General features: G+C 35.0%; 1 protein-coding gene across 1 annotated transcript; it reads right to left on the bottom strand.

Moving 5' to 3' along the window:
* Nucleotides 1-13,373: 13,373 nt before the first annotated feature.
* LOC136418317 (jerky protein homolog-like) lies at nt 13,374-14,493 on the bottom strand. The gene is made up of 4 exons (XM_066404346.1): nt 14,148-14,493; nt 13,974-14,104; nt 13,688-13,913; nt 13,374-13,564 (listed from the first exon to the last, which is right to left on the bottom strand). Exons 1-4 carry the CDS (start codon nt 14,491-14,493, stop codon nt 13,374-13,376), a joined length of 894 nt encoding a protein of 297 aa, XP_066260443.1.
* Nucleotides 14,494-16,214: the final 1,721 nt, after the last annotated feature.

Here is a 16,214-nt window from a genome sequence, read left to right as displayed (position 1 = left end):
TTAATAGCAATGGAGGTATCAATTTACCAAGAAAAAATGAATAACTTGTATTACTGGATGCAGTACTTGTAGAGATTTCGTGCTTAGGTATTGCTCAGAAATGAGAAGGTAAGACACCAGAAGCTCAGATGCATTGTTCAAGAGTGAAAGGTGATTAAAAAAGACAAAAACACACAGAACAAACGTTTAATACATTTCACCACCAATTTTTTCACTATTGAACAGCATTTACTAAATGCGATGTTTACATTTTCTTAATTTTTCAACACACTTCTTCAATTTCCAGCGACATACTCCTTCATTCAGCTGTCAACCATAAAACCATCACATTAACATAATCCATATCGAAACGTTCTACTTCGAATTATTAATGATCGATATCCCCATGTCTCATGGAATTACCCCATTACTAGCTTGTCAAGATTATTATTTTCAGCTCGGATGTTGCAGCACCAACACCAGAAGGAGCGGGTCAGAAAATTGTAATTTTAAATTATATTATAAAATCCCGCTACTGTAGCTAACAGATGTGGCTTAAATATTGGAATTGGTAATACGATGATGTATACAGGATGATTTAGAACTATAGGATCAAACTTATAGGGATTATTGAGCAATGATGGAAGGCATTTAAGTATAAGAACCCATGTACGGAAATGTTTCTCTAAAGCGCTACGACTTTATCGTGCGTTAAGAAAGTTATTTTCAAAAATATGTTTTATCGAGTTTTAGTACGATCCATTTTAATTTGTTTGTATAATACAAGTATTTAAAAGTGTTCAATTCGTATTCAAAAAGTTGCCCTTAAACTTGAATGTACCTGTTTAATAATGATGTATATGATTTCTTCTGACTTGATTAAAAATTTAATAATCGTTTTAAATGACTACAAATATCGCAGTAATTTGTACAATCAGGTTTTGCTCTATTTCCACTTACATTTCATAAATCAGAGATTTTATATGTTCCTACAGAAAGAAATCTAAAGGTTTTAAATCGGTTAACCTAGGGTCTGTGGACCTGGACCACCTTTGCCGATCTACTGTTGTCCAAATTGACTATTTAAATACTGACGGACTTCAACAGAAAAGTTAGGTTCTGCGAGTGTTGATCCTGGAAGTTTGCTGTGCGTTCACACCAAAGGGAGAGTTGGGAGAAACAAGAACAAAACAATTTTTGCAAACATAATATTTATACTATAATAAATATATATATATGTAGGATTCTTAAGTCGAGGCACAATCGGAAGTCGTTGAGTTGTAAATAGTGATAGTACTTTAATACTTGTAATTAGGTTAGGTCTTAATTTAAGATGAAAGAATTGTGAAGGGGCTGATGTTGCCCCTATAGGACGCCTATGTATGTCGCAACCTGGTTAGAAGTATTTTTGTCAATTAAGAGGGTTTCGCAATCATTATCTTCATGCAATTCGGCTATTTTATGATTAACGTCTAACCACCCTTTGTCGGTACTTGTGGGAAAGGATAGCCGCCCTTTGTCGGCGTGGATGAGACGCGCGGCCGCGCTTTGTCGGCATTTCTGGAAATGTACCGACAAAGCGTTATCAGTACCATGGTAACGACTCAGGTGGTGTCGTAAGTCAGTAATTGCTTTCTAGCGAGGGTACGACACTGTTTTGATTACCTTTAGTTGAGTATTTAAGAGCGCCCCGAATCTAGAGGGTCCTCTTTTTCTTTTCGAGTGGCTCACCAGAACTGTTATCCTACATTTGAATCCGTTTCTTATTCAATAAACCCTATTATTCAAAATAAAAACCCTAGACAACTATTAGGTGTACAACTTTGCTTCCGCCGTTTTTTTTCCGAATTTCGCGATTTTATTGTAAAAAACTAATTATACCTTTAGGATCCAAAGTATTGTCCATCGCTGGCCACTACTTTCTCCCATCTTTCGGGCAGCATACGAATCCCGTGTTGAAAAAATTGGACATCTTTTGAAGCGATCCACGATTCTATCCAATTTCTTACTTCTTCATAAGACCGGAAGTGTTGGTCAGCTAGCCCATGTGCCATGGATCGAAACAAGTGATAATCAGAAGGAGCTAGGTCAGGAGAATATGGCGGGTGGGGTAGGACTTCCCATTTCAATGTTTCCAAGTATTTCTTGACCACTTGCGCAACATGGGGTCGAGCATTATCGTGCTGCAAAATCACTTTATCATGTCTCTCGTTGTATTGCAGCCGTTTCTTTTTCAATGCTCGGCTCAAACGCATTAATTGGGTTCGATAAAGAGCACCTGTGATTGTTTCAGTTGGTTGTAACAGCTCATAATATATTACGCCGAGTTGATCCCACCAAATACAGAGCATGATTTTGGAACCATGAATAGACGGTTTGGCCGTCGACGTGGAAGCATGGCCGGGATATCCCCAAGTCTTTTTGCGTTTGGGATTATCGTAATGAACCCATTTCTCGTCCCCAGTCACAATACGATGCAGAAATCCCTTCCGTCTTTGCCTTGCAAGCAACTGTTCACAAGCGAACAGACGCCTGTCAATATCTCTTGGTTTCAACTCGTACGGCACCCAATATCCTTGCTTCTGAATCATTCCCATGTCTTTGAGGCGTTTTGAGATTGTTTGTTGAGTCACTCCCAATGATTGTGCCAATTCTTGTTGACTTTGACACGAGTCTTCGTCAAGTAATGCTTCCAAGTTCGCATCTTGGAAAACCTTCTTTCTTCCACCGCTATGTTGGTCTTCGACGTGAAAATCACCGTTCTTGAAGCGCTGAAACCACTCACGACATGTCCTTTCACTAATAGTGGCTTCCCCATAAGTATCTGAGAGCATTCGATGAGCCTCAGCAGCAGATTTCTTCATATTGAAGCAGAAAAGTAAAACCTCCCGCAAATGACGAGAATTTGGCTCGTACACTGACATTTTCAATCGCGAATAACTTTATGATGAAGACACAAATAGACTAATATTTTTATGAGATTATGTTAACAGGTGCCCAAGGCTCCTGCATGCCCACATGGGGTTATTTATTTCGATCATTACTTACCGCTACATACATCTATTCAAAAACGGCGGAAGCAAAGTTGTACACCTAATATATAAAAAATCTACATATATAAAATTTAAAAAAATGAAATATGATATAAAAAAAAAATTTTCCCACACATTATTTTGCATTAACTTTCCCACTCAGGAGTCACTCAAAGAGGGTCTTTTTCATTTGTTCCATGGCTATTAAGGGTAGAAATAGATTCGACCGTCGATATTTGACGAAATACGTTCTGTTCTCACTTACAGTAAGTACAGCAAGCAAATAGTCATACTTGTGGGCTTGGGCTCCGTTCGTCTGTGAATGTGTCTTTTCCACTTTTAATGAAAAGGTCAGTGGACACGTATTTTTTGCACAGGCCATTATTCTCTACTCGAGCTTAATTCATAGTGGAATTAATTTTGAAATTTACTGGTATTTTCATATAAAACGAAATAAACAAAATGGTATTTATGGAGACGGAGAAATTTCTACCAACATGTTTTTTGTATTTTGCTCTTAATTCTACGTTAAAAGCTACAAGCACCAACGATACTGACGTATAATATAAAAAAATTAAATATCTTAAATCAAAATTTATGCTGTATTTTTTTTAACATTACGTAGGAAATTATCTATTCCAAACCTAAAATTAATTATAAAATCAATTGTTCCATAATAGTAGTCTCACCAGCTGCACACAGTGCTGTCCAATGGAGCGGCTTGTCTTATTTTTTAATCATATACTTACTTAACCAAGTGCTATCACTGGTACAAGGGGATAAAATTACCACAAAGTGGCTTGTTTTTATACCGTAGTGTTAGAGAAAATTTAACTCATGAAATACTATTTGGCGCACTCGCACTTCAAAGAAAGTTTTCACTCGTGCGCCAAAGTTCTGTTTTGTACTCGTTATAGAATATTTCATTTTATTGGTATAGTTTAACCCCTGCTCTGTGCCTAAGTTTAGAAGAAATAATCTACTTTCTGATTAAACTCCTTTTAAATTTAATTTGCCCGGTCATAGATAGCTAAAGTAATTTCATCATTATCAGAACAAATTAAACCACCAACCGGATCCAATTAAAAGTGTTAATTAATGCAGCCCCGTGAGATTTCTTTTGTTTGTGCCATTTCGATCAATTAAAATCTAGTCTAGACAAATCCCATCTTTTAGTTCCCTTTTATTCTCGGAATTAAACTTTAAGCTTCTCTTTATCATTTGCTTCTTTTGATCGTAACAGCAGTGATTTTTAAGGAACAAATTCACATGAATAGATTGCTCAAATACCTGTTATTAATATATCAGCAGTTTTGAACACACCACTAGCTGTACTAATACGTCAATTATAATGCTAAAAGGGATATCGACTTTTGAGACACACTTTATACACATATTTAATCCATAATTAAAATTTCCACCTTATATTTATTTATGCAGAACTGACATATACAAAAGTTCCATTTTTCTTTTTTAGGGATAATAACAAAGACAGAGTCCATTTAAAGTTAAATCATACGAAAGTCAAATAGGCAGCTAAGTGAATGCGAAACATTTGCATGAAAAGGGTCCGAGAGGTCTGCGTCGCACCTATCTGCAATTTGTAACACACGTGTCACATCTGTTTTTCCTTCAAATATGAGTTCATGAAGGAATTTGTAGATAGATTAGAGCAGAATATTGAATTATCAGTAACGGAGAATGAAGTTTCTGAACTCCCATCCAAATAATTTTATCTCCAATTTGGTTATAAGGATTAAAGAGTTTTTTTATCACATTGTTTTGCGGCCATAAAATGCTTCATTATTGCCCTAGAACGATAAAGTTGACAAGGACTTAATATGTACTGACAGACTAATTTCTTTGAACGGATAATTAGGGTATTTTAATTTGAAATTAAGAGTTAAATTATTACCAAACTAACGTAAAATCGAATATAAACTTCGGGTCATCTATTTATCGAATCGCTCATCACTTGGTTTAGATTCGCTCCATAAAACCTTATATTACATACTTATTACATAAGTAATTAGAATACATACCTCTATCAGGGCTAATGCCTTATGGCTCACGGCTTTTAAAAATTGTGTACTTTTTTGTTTGCAGTTAATTAAAATGACACACCTCCCTATTTGCTTGGTTTATTTGCTTTCTTTTGGAAATGTAAAATATCGTAAAATGTTATATATTATATAAAGCTTAATTACGCGAATGGAAGGTTTCTATCTAAGTGATTACATACTATTTGTGCAAAAAGGGTCCGAAAGGCTGTGTGGTTACGTATTTGCAGTTTATTGCAAATGTGTTCAGTTTATTTTCGGATCGTGGGTCAAATTATCCAGATTAAGGTGCAGACAAATTTACGCCCCATTTGCTCCGAGTTTTGCCCGAGGTAAATTAGGCAGGATTAAAATTGTCAAGTTTAGGTTAACTTTCTGTGCGGATTTGAGTAAGTCCCACCTTTTTTAGTGCACAATTGATGTTTTCTAGTTGTCGGAGTTTAGAAGGTTAAATACGTACTGGATTGCCATATAATTGGTTTATGTTATTTAATCAGTTTTGGTATTATGCAGGTATCTGATCGACGTTTATGGAAAAGCAAGTATAATATTGCTCTACTTGCATGTAAAAAAGGATTATTTGTGCGTCAAATGTTGTACGTAGCACGGTCCGGAAGCAGGATTACGCGCTTAGCCGTATAAAAATCAAGGGCGTAGCTCAAACTTCGGCTTCGGACGTAACCTTTCTTACACATAAATAGCTGTTACAGCACGTATACGGTGAAGTAATGCGAAAGGTAAAGTCATTTTATTTTCTCGCCACTAAAAAAATGTTTTTTCGTACTTCTTAAAGATACCATGAGTGATACCGTGTTTAAAGAGGAAAATTTAATACAATAAATGACAACCCTGTATATGAAACTATGGGAGATATTATTGCCTATTACAATATGTGATGAGATTACGGACCTCTGACGAAATATTTATAGGATTAATATTAAATATTAAACTCTAGATGAATCAAGGTCATGCATGATCCTAATTTTTTTTCAATGATATTTGGCTTAAAATAAGCACTAATTGAGCAGCGGTACTTACGCAACACTCACAAAAGTGGTTTAGTTGGTACACTCACTCTATCCAAAAATGGTTTCAGTTTTCTCGACTTCAGCACGTGATTCCTACAAATGCTCTTGTAATCTTTTTATCGGGCGTTTAAAAACGTCGAGTTTCGGCGCTCAGACGTATTTAAAGCGATTCAAATCGAAATTATTATGATCACCAATACCACCTAAAATAACCCCCATTTATTTCCATAAACCACGCCAAACCAAACTTTTCGAGTTTCTTGAGCCGGCAAATACACCAACTTTTAATCTCTAACTTTGCATGCACGACTTAACGCAAAGCTCGAATTTCAATTCAGCTCTAAAAGGTTTTCTGAATATCTGCTATATGAAACAGCGCTTCCCTTTTGTCTGCCTCTCCTAAAGGAATCTTCTTGAGCGCCCTTAAGTTTGTTAGTGTTTGTTTGTTTCATCATTCATTTTAGGTACTTACACCACGATACTGCTGTCCAATTAATTAAGCGTGTGATATCGCTCTAACGGTTGGGCTTTGTTTGATAAAATTTCATAGACTTTTAATATGCAACAATCTTCTTGTTAACAAGAACAATATAACAAGACTCTAAAAATGTTGAAGTTTCAAGAATGTATATTATTTTATGAAATTATTGGTGCCAGTAGAAATTTACTTTTATTCCAGGGATGCGACGTTGATTACCTTCAAGCTGTTTATTTGCGAACTTGCCGATTGAATTCTCGCAAATCGCTTTAAAACTGTAGGGAATATAAATGGTTTTCAATTTTCCGGCTGTTAAATTGAACGAATCGTAAGGAATAGTGAACATAGCTTAACGGCCGTCTTCGAGCTAATTTAATAGGACGAAGCTTGTAAAAAGGGTTAATAAAACTATCAGAGGAGTTAAGCTTGTTTGATAATGACATTCTTTGCATTTGGAGATTTTTCATATCACGTCTAGACTAGTCACTTTTAATGACCGACGTGTCTTGACCTGTCTTATATAGGATCTTCTCCGAAAATAGGCGGGAATCCAGAAAATTTCCAAAGAGATGGAAAGTTCCCAATTTCCACTTATTTTTAAACAAATTTGATAAATTATTGATTAATTTTTCCTGTTATACCTCGAAAATATCACGAAACATCTCAAAATTACCTCGAAATACTCCAAAATAGCTCAGCAATCTGCCCTCCGAAGTTTTATGGACACTTTAGATAATTTTTTTGAAATTTGCTAGCAATTTTTAAGCTGTTTAAAATTCTTATTGAGTTTTATTTTAAATGACAACCTGCCGATGTTCTTTTGTTACTAAACGCATCATAGCGAACGCCAAAAATAGTAGCTGTCATTTGTCATCAAATACGATACGGAACCTGTCACAAGTTTTAATCTCAAACTTTGTTAAATTATTTATGTAGGATCGCGTCTCTTGTAGATAGGTGTTACTTTTAAGTTGGATACATGTTAGATAGTAGGAATTAACTTTAAGATTGTCATACCCCTGGGGTACGACTCTGGTGGGCATTAGTTGAGGCATGAGAATTTCCCATACCATGCCTTATCGGTGTTGGAAATCCCCGCAATAAACCGGGTCGGCATTGGAACTGCCTGTAATATACTTTGTCGGCATTTAAATTGCCCTTGATAGGTTCCGTTGGCCCTATGGTGGCAGTTCCAATTCCCAGCTAAGACGTAACGGTTTGATGCGGCGGGTGCTGCAGATAGCACCCTAGCTAGGGTACGCCCATGGTCTATCACCTTGGGTTTTAGTATTTAAGATTTTGCAGGGCATGTACAAGCTCTCTTTTCTTCTGGGTTCGGTTGTCGTTGGTAACTCAGAAGTCGCGACCGCGCTCGCTAAACTCATAAGTTACTTTATATTCTCTTTTGTCCACTTTACATTAATAAACGTATACTTATAGTCCTTTCCTTTCTGTGATTTCATTATAAGATATAAACACCATCCTATATCTACAATAGTATCAAACCCGATGCTACATTTATAAAATTCGTGAACAATTTAAGGGGTATTTTCGGGCTCAAAAAAACATTTTTTTGGTTCTAAGTAGTAACCAGGCGCCATTCTTTTCTCAGAAAAACCAACATGGCCAATATCAAAATTGTTAGCTGTCATTTGTCTTCATCGAAGCCTATTTTGGTAGTTCTTTTTTTTTAATTTCTCGAAGTACGAGTTAATTTTAATACTGATTTTTTAGATTTTGAAAGTCCCCTAAAACGAAAGTGCTTATCTATCGATTAAAGCAGTAAACATCACCTCAAAAGATTTGAAACTTTCCTGTATTGTTTTGTTGTGGCGTTTATTCGTGGTCTAGGGCGGCAATTCCTTTTGATGTGCCTCAATTTAGAATTCAAAACTTTATGTTCTGCAGGTTATTTTATTGCATTTTCTGAAATTTACACTTGGGATTCGACTGCCCTTATCCGTTATTTCATGCAAGTTTGCAATGGAATCCACGAAATTAACCAATATCCAGTTTTTATTTTCACGGTTTCATGTTTATTATCTTTTCGGTAAGGGGCAAATAAGTCTAAATCCGGCCAGCTTTACCAAGAAGATAATTTTTAGGAAACCTGGAAATGAAGACACATTATTGACTAGTTCCATAGTTTCCATGGGAGCTATCTTTAAAAAGGTAAAGTTAAGTCTGTGATATACCGATGGGTAGCAATTGTATGCATAGGGTGTAAATTTTTCATTATTATATGTTATTCCATCTTATATGTATATGTCGGAATAGCGTTTGATGCGTTTTCCATTTTATAGGAAAGGTATCTCTTTAAAAGTCAAAGAATGAAAAGACAGACTAGCAAATTCACTACCCCACGACCGCTCTTCTGCCCGTCAATCTATTAACTGCCTATTCTTTGTCCCTGTTGTTTTAACTTTCCCAGTTCTGGTGAGTCCTTCAGAACCGTGGGAAAAGTACCTGCTAGTCCCTATTACAAAGGAACCAATAATTTAGTGTCACCCAAATAATTAGCACACATGGCCACTTAAGAGCGTCGTGGTATTAGTGACCTCGCTCGACAATGCTTCTTCTTAAGAAGGCTGTCAGCCTGCCCTACATCTTATTGTCTCTTCTAATATTACACTTACAGAACTAAAAAACTAATAAATCTCCGACATATATGTTACCATCAAAACACGATTTCAGTCAAAACCCGATCTAATTAAGAAAAACTAGTATTAACCACCAGCCTCGGATAATTCTAGAATTTCCTAGTCAAAACTAAATTTAACTGAAAATCTTAGTTAAAAGTGAATATTCACGTTATAACGGGGTTATCTAGTTAAAACTAATTTTAACTAGTAGATTATTTGAAATTTTCGAAATATGCACAAAAGTGTCTCATGAATTTTTGTGTAACTATTAAACATATCATGTAATATGCCCTTATGGAACGCCTCTGTAGATCGCCATTCTTGGTAATATGCTTGAAAACAACTCAATTCTTGCGTTCATTATCTTCCGGTTAGGAATGTTTTTTGTTAGAGAAATTCTGGCAATAACCTGAACCAACCTGAACTAACCTTCTTAGGAAACTATAGTTTTGGCTAGGAGAATCTAGAATTCTCTAAGACTAATAGGTAATACTAGCTTTTCCTAGTTATATCGGGTTTTTACTAAATCGGTTTTTGACAGTAACATTTTTAGTGGAAACTAGTTTTAACAAAGCATGTTCCGTAAAAACTAGTAATAATTAACATTTCTTAAGTTAAAACTGGTTTTAACTAACCTTCTTAGGAAATTCTAGAATTGTCCGAGGCTGATAGTTAATACTAGTTTTTCCTAGATAGATCGAGTTTTGACTGAAATCGGATTTTGACAGTAACATATACAGGGTATTTCAAATTTGAACCTCACCATTGGAATCTCGAAAACGAGAGGAGACACAAAGAAGTTTAAATGGGAGCAAAGTTGCGCAATCTAGCGCTTGATCGAATACCATTTTCAAAATTTTAATTTTCCGAGTACTTCCGAAGATATCGGAGAAAAACTAAAAATTGGAGAATCCATTTTTATTTTTTTTAGCGTTATTTGACAAGAAAGGTTAAATCCATAAGCACATTTTCATTGCCACTTTTTCTCAGCTACACGATGACATATTCAGATTTCTCATCCGACGTTTCGTCTTTCGGCTACCATTATCAACTTTATTTTTTCTTACGGACGCTATATTGGATTTTTCGACAGACAAATAGTGCGTTTCATTTTGACTTCATTGATATAGAACTTTTTACAATTTACTTTTTTAAAAGCCGAAATATTTAAATAAAAAGAAATATTACATAGTTGGCCTTGACTCCATCGAAAGACTTTCTTTTGTTCGCGTTATATGGCAGAACTCCTCAAACGAGATTAGAGCGTGTGCAGATTTCCAATGAAAATGAGTTTCAGAAATGAAAAGAAACAAGATATGTTAAGACTTTAATACAAATTTGATAGGAACAGTACGAAAACAGCTCAAATGTATTTTGAGTTACATCCGGAAAGACAACAGCCGTATAGAACATTATTTAAAATTTTGGATGTACGTTTAGTTGAGTTTGGTGCTTTTGATAAAGTATGGAAGCAGAATGGAAGAAGATACTAGAAATAATCTACTGGCAGAAACAACACTAAATTATTATTAAATGTTAGGGCTGTCATTAATTTAAATAGTCGTGTTCGTTTATGTATGCAGGATGAAGGTCGTCAATATGAGCACTTGTATCATTTAATAATTATTTAGTTTTCTGTCGCAAAATCTAGTATGGTGGCCATAAGAAAAAATAAAGTTGATAATGGTAGCCGAAAGACGAAACGTCGGATGGCAAATCTGAATATGTCATCGTGTACCTAAGAAAAAGTGATAATAAAAATCTGCTTATGGATTTAACCTTCCTTGTCAAATAACGCTAAAAAAATAAAAATGGATTCTCCAATTTTTAGTTTTTCTCCGATATCTTCGGAAGTACTCGGAAAATTAAAATTTTGAAAATGGTATTCGATCAAGCGCTAGATTGCGCAACTTTGCTCCCATTTAAACTTCTTTGTGTCTCCTCTAGTTTTCGAGATCCCAATGGTGAGGGTCGAATTTGAAATACTCTGTATAAATAATGGACAGTGACAGTGGATGACTCAGCGCCTACAGTAGCAAATCTCCTCTATCTCTTCTCAGAAGATTGAATAATAATAAACCTGCTTCCTGTTGCATTTTTATGGCGATTTCCTGTATATTCAAATTTATTGTGAGGTCACGTTGAGTTTGTTATAACGTCAAATGTCTTTACCATGATGAATCTTTTTCCTCAAACATCTATTTATAGATCTTAAGCAACATTAAAATTTCTTTAATCAATATTCTCTTCCACCTAGCTTAATTCTGAATATACTAGATGGCTTTGATATTTTCTGGCCACACGGTAAAAACCGAAAAAGTGGCAATTAATTACATACGCCAACATGGTAATCCTAATTGCAATCGTGTGTACTGATATTTTATGCCGTTTAGAAGTCTGGAGCGAAATTGGGAATGGAAAACACAAACAACAAACGAAACTAAAATTGCGGATATACGGCAATTTGGACGCGATATCCGATATCACATGTTATTTTGCGATCAGCAACCATCAGGAAAACGCATATATGGCTTGTTATTTTTGGTCATTATTCATTCGAAGGACCAAACATCAACAATAGACGCTAAATTTTTTAGGTTTTATTGTGGCTTATGCAGTTTTTTATACAGTGCGCGGCTAAGTTATGGAATAAATTTGATTTAAAATCGGGTCCCCAGAATCTTTTTTTACTAAAGAGCGAATGTTATTCTCAGTTAGTTTTAACCGAGAATAAAATGCAATTTCACCCCTGTTTGTGTGTGGCGCCTTACTCCCAGATAGAATAAAAGAAAAAAAGCAGATTGCTGCATAATAATGTTGAATATCGCATTTGTTTTACTACGTCGTCATAAAACTTAATTTGTTACTGCGCCACTGACCTGAATTCAAGCTCCTGTACATTTCACTCTTAAATCGGAAATTGTAGCTCGACCATAATTTTTAGAGTCGCCCAGAGACGCAGCATGATACGTCACACTTCTTCGAAGCTGTATAACGCGCAATTGTTTTCAGATAACAAGGAATTTCACGGCTATCTTTGGCAAAAACTCAAAAATATTCCTATACGATAAGATCATACACGAATCTGCATTTATTTACGAAAAATTAAAGTTTAGGTATGGGAATGGGATACGTCGTTCTAAAAGAAATATAACTGTCTTTCTGTGCATTAGTTAATATACAGGATGTTCTATTTAAACAAACGCGCTTCAGACAGATTTAATATCTAGGTGTAGAAAGGTTAGTTTTGACCCACTTTTTCTGCACGAGAAAAATTCGCGGATCTTTTCGAAATATAAATAGTCTCTAAAATTCCGCCTTGTTGTGAGTTCAGATCGTATTGTAACAGAGGTTTTACCAGAGCCTTAAAAATGGTATCCCATTAAATATATCGGAGTAACTACTATTTTTTATACAGGGTGTCTTGGAAACAACGACAAACTTGCCTATTACAAAAGTTGCCTGTTCCCTTTCTATAGGGTGTCAAAGTAATCTTTTTAAGTTTGCAAATTGGGAATAAATTTCAGAATTTTTTATTTACAGACTGGAAATTGCTCTTAGGGAGGTTTTTGGGTAAGATAAATTCATTTAAAATATCTGTTTTTTTTTAATCAGAACTGATAATTTCAATGTTTTTACGAATTCTGATACTTTATACTTTTTTACATCACAAAGGTATTGTGCAAAAACTCGTATCTCCAACAGGTTTTAATATATTTTCAATTAAGTGACTCCGTGCATTTTCAGTTTTTGTTAATACAGTAGACACTCGATACCGTGAACAAAATAAAACAATGCACGTTCACATTAGCGATTTATTTATATAATGGGGGGTTAATCTAAATAGAGTGGAAAACAGATTATTGGGTGACAAAAAAGTCTGAAATTTTAGTTTGCTTCTTAGGATTTGTAATTTTTTGCACAAGGGTTGTTTCTCTTAGTCTTTTTAAAACTATGAGGTCTGTGAAGTCCACACCACTATATTCTGCCCACTGGATTGCAGTATTTAATGCAGTTATAGCGCTGTCCAGTGACACTTTACTTGACATTTCTTAAAAATTCTCAACTACATGAACTTCACATTCTTCTTGGTCGTTTTCACATTCTTTGTCAGCATCATTCCATTCCAATACATCAGTTTCCTTGAATGTGGCCTACAAATATACATAAATTACATATGCAATAACAGATTTAAATTGTAAAGATAAATCCCTTACTTGTGGTGCTAGTGTATTTAGAAGATTACAGGATTTGGAGATTAAGCCTGCCCTATCATCGTTCCATCGACGTTTTAAAACAGAAAAAGGTAATTCATCATCGTCATCCTCGGACATTTCAGTGTTCTCTAAAATATTTCTCCAATATTTTGCAATAATTTGTGAATTGAGTCGATTCCATGCAGCCGTTAAGTTGACAACAGCTTCCTTAATAGTCAAGTTTTTCAATGTATCAGTTATGTTTGAATTACTTGCTATAACATCGGCAAGAAGTCTATTCCTATAATATAATTTTGTAAGCCTAATAACATTTTGATCCGTAGGTTGGATAAGCGGCGTAACGTTAGGTGGAAGAAACATTGTTACTATCTGTTCATCTTCGCTCTTTAATTCTTCTTCGTTTAAATGAGATGGCGCGTTGTCTAGCAGAAGTAAGGCTTTTATCGGGAGCTCTTTATTTGACAAAAAACGTGTAACCTATAAAGGAATACGTCAATTTATGCTACGATTTCAAGAAAAATACACAACAAAATTTACCTGAGGTACAAAGGAATGATGGAACCATTTTTTAAAAATGTATGTAGTCATCCACGCTGTCTTGGAGTGTTCATAATCAAGAGAGCAAGTAAAGTTTTTAAATGACCTTGGATTGGCAGCCTTACCGATAACTAATGGTTTTACTTTATGTCTTCCAGTAGCATTTGTGCAAACTGTTGTTATTCGTTGTTATTCGTTGTTTTTCAGTCTTTCGTCCTGGCGCTGTTTTTTCTGCATATGAAACAAATGTTTTGTCCGGTAGAAGTTTCCAGTATAAGCCCGTTTCGTCAGCATTATAACGTTGATCTAATGTAATTCCAAGTTTCTGCATTTTATTTTTTAACTGCTTTTTGAAAGGGTCAATGAGTTCCGGTTGGGAAGAAAGTTTTTCCCCGGAAATTTTTAAAAACTGAATTCCAAATCTTTTTTTAAACCTCTGTAGCCATCCCTCACTAGTCGTAAATTTCTTATCAGTTTCCTTTATTTCAGAATGTATGGATTTGGCTTTTTGCTTTATCATTTCTCCGCTTACAACAAAATTTTTATTTCGTTGATTTAGAAATCATTTGTATAGCTGTTTTTCCATTTGTGGTAATCCAGACCCTTTAAGTGTTTTTCTTTTACTTGATCCAACCTACAGTGAGTGACATTAATCTTTGAACATCACAAAGTATGTTTTTCAAAGGCCTATATCTTGATAATTATTTGATACATTGTATGATTTTAATTATTAAATTAGAAAGATAATATATAAGTCTAAATCCTCAAAATGTGAGCAAAATAAATTTTTTAGATTCGAATTTATTGAAGATTATATAAAATTGCAGCAAAATGATACGTTACATTAATCTGCGAACACGCTCACAAGGCTAGGGCTCACACGTGAGCCGTGCAATACTACGTGTCATAACTTGTTTCTGCTGATACAACTAGAAAGATTTAGTCGGGAATCATTAAAATTTTTATCGAAGTTCAGAAAGGTACATACAAGTTCAGTGATATCGCGTAAAGGCCAACATACCTCCCTTGCAGTACGTAAACTTGTCATTTCTAAATACAATAAAAGTTTATCAGGTGGTCAAATATCAAAATTATTAAATATTAGACGAACAACCGTTTATGCAATCATACGTCGGTTCAAAACGGAAAATCGCATCAAATCAATTCCTCAGAAAGGTCAACCGAAAAAATTGACTGAAGTCGATAAACGTTGGATGAAGAGAGAAATAGAAAAAAATCCGAAAATAAGTGCATCCAAATTAATTACAAAGTTATCACAAAGAAAAGGAGTGACAATTTCAACCGCAACTATTCGTAGAGCGATGAAAGAGATGGGGTACTTTTCGCGTACTGCTCGAAGGAAACCCTACATTAGTGCAGTGAATAAAGAAAAGCAGCTAAACTTTGCAATAAAACATTAGTTTGAGTCGGAAACTTTCTGGCGTGATGTGATTTTTACTGATGAGTCGAAGTTTAACCTGTTTGGAAGTGATGGGAAAGTAAAAGTATGGCGCAAACCCAATACAGCTCTAGACAGCAAAAACTTGACTGCATCAGTAAAACATGATGGTGGTAACATTAAGGTTTGGGGATGTTTTGCCGCAACTGACATAGGAGCATTACACTTTATTACAGGGAATATGGATGCTGCAATGTACATTGATTGTATTTTGAAAAAGAATCTATGACCCAGTGCAGAAAAATTGGGGATCCTGGACAGATTTCGATTCTACCAGGATAATGATCCCAAGCATAAAGCTTACCGTACGCGAGAATGGCTCTTATACAACTGCCCAAAAGTTATCGAGACACCGCCCCAGTCCCCAGACCTTAATCCCATTGAGCACTTGTGGGATTATTTGGACAAAAAGGTTCGTGAGAAGCCGGTTTCAAACTTGAAAGAACTGCAAGAGCATTTAAAAAAGGAATGGGAAAAAATATCGCTTAGTTACTTAGAACAATTGGTTTCATCTATGCCACGAAGATTAAGAGCAGTTATAGACGCCAAAGGTGGTCACACCAAATACTAAATTATGAATTATTAAGTAACCAAAAGGATATTTGCCATAATTTCGGAAGTGTTCAAAGATTAATGTAACATGTTATGTTTGTATGTTTTGAGTTTTTGCTAAACAAGACTGTTTTTAAGTTATTTATTCCTGGTTTTTGTGTTATATTTATGTTGATAAGATTCCTAGTTTTAATTAAAAAATAATATATCTAAGGTGTACAACTTTGCTT

Source organism: Euwallacea similis, chromosome 2 (genome assembly GCF_039881205.1).
Source record: "Euwallacea similis isolate ESF13 chromosome 2, ESF131.1, whole genome shotgun sequence".
In the NCBI taxonomy this organism is placed as follows: Eukaryota; Metazoa; Arthropoda; class Insecta; order Coleoptera; family Curculionidae; genus Euwallacea; species Euwallacea similis.
This window is presented reverse-complemented; position numbering and strand designations above follow the sequence as displayed.

Bases quoted from the DNA above. Each gene is read 5' to 3' on its own strand.
- LOC136418317 (XM_066404346.1), bottom strand. From the start codon at position 14,493: ATGATAAAGCAAAAAGCCAAATCCATACATTCTGAAATAAAGGAAACT. The intron at 13,914-13,973 runs GTAAATTTTGTT...ATTCCTTTATAG, and splicing joins ATCATTCCTTTGTACCTCAG to GTTACACGTTTTTTGTCAAA. The intron at 13,565-13,687 runs GTAATTCAAACA...GAAATATTTTAG, and splicing joins TCTTGCCGATGTTATAGCAA to AGAACACTGAAATGTCCGAG.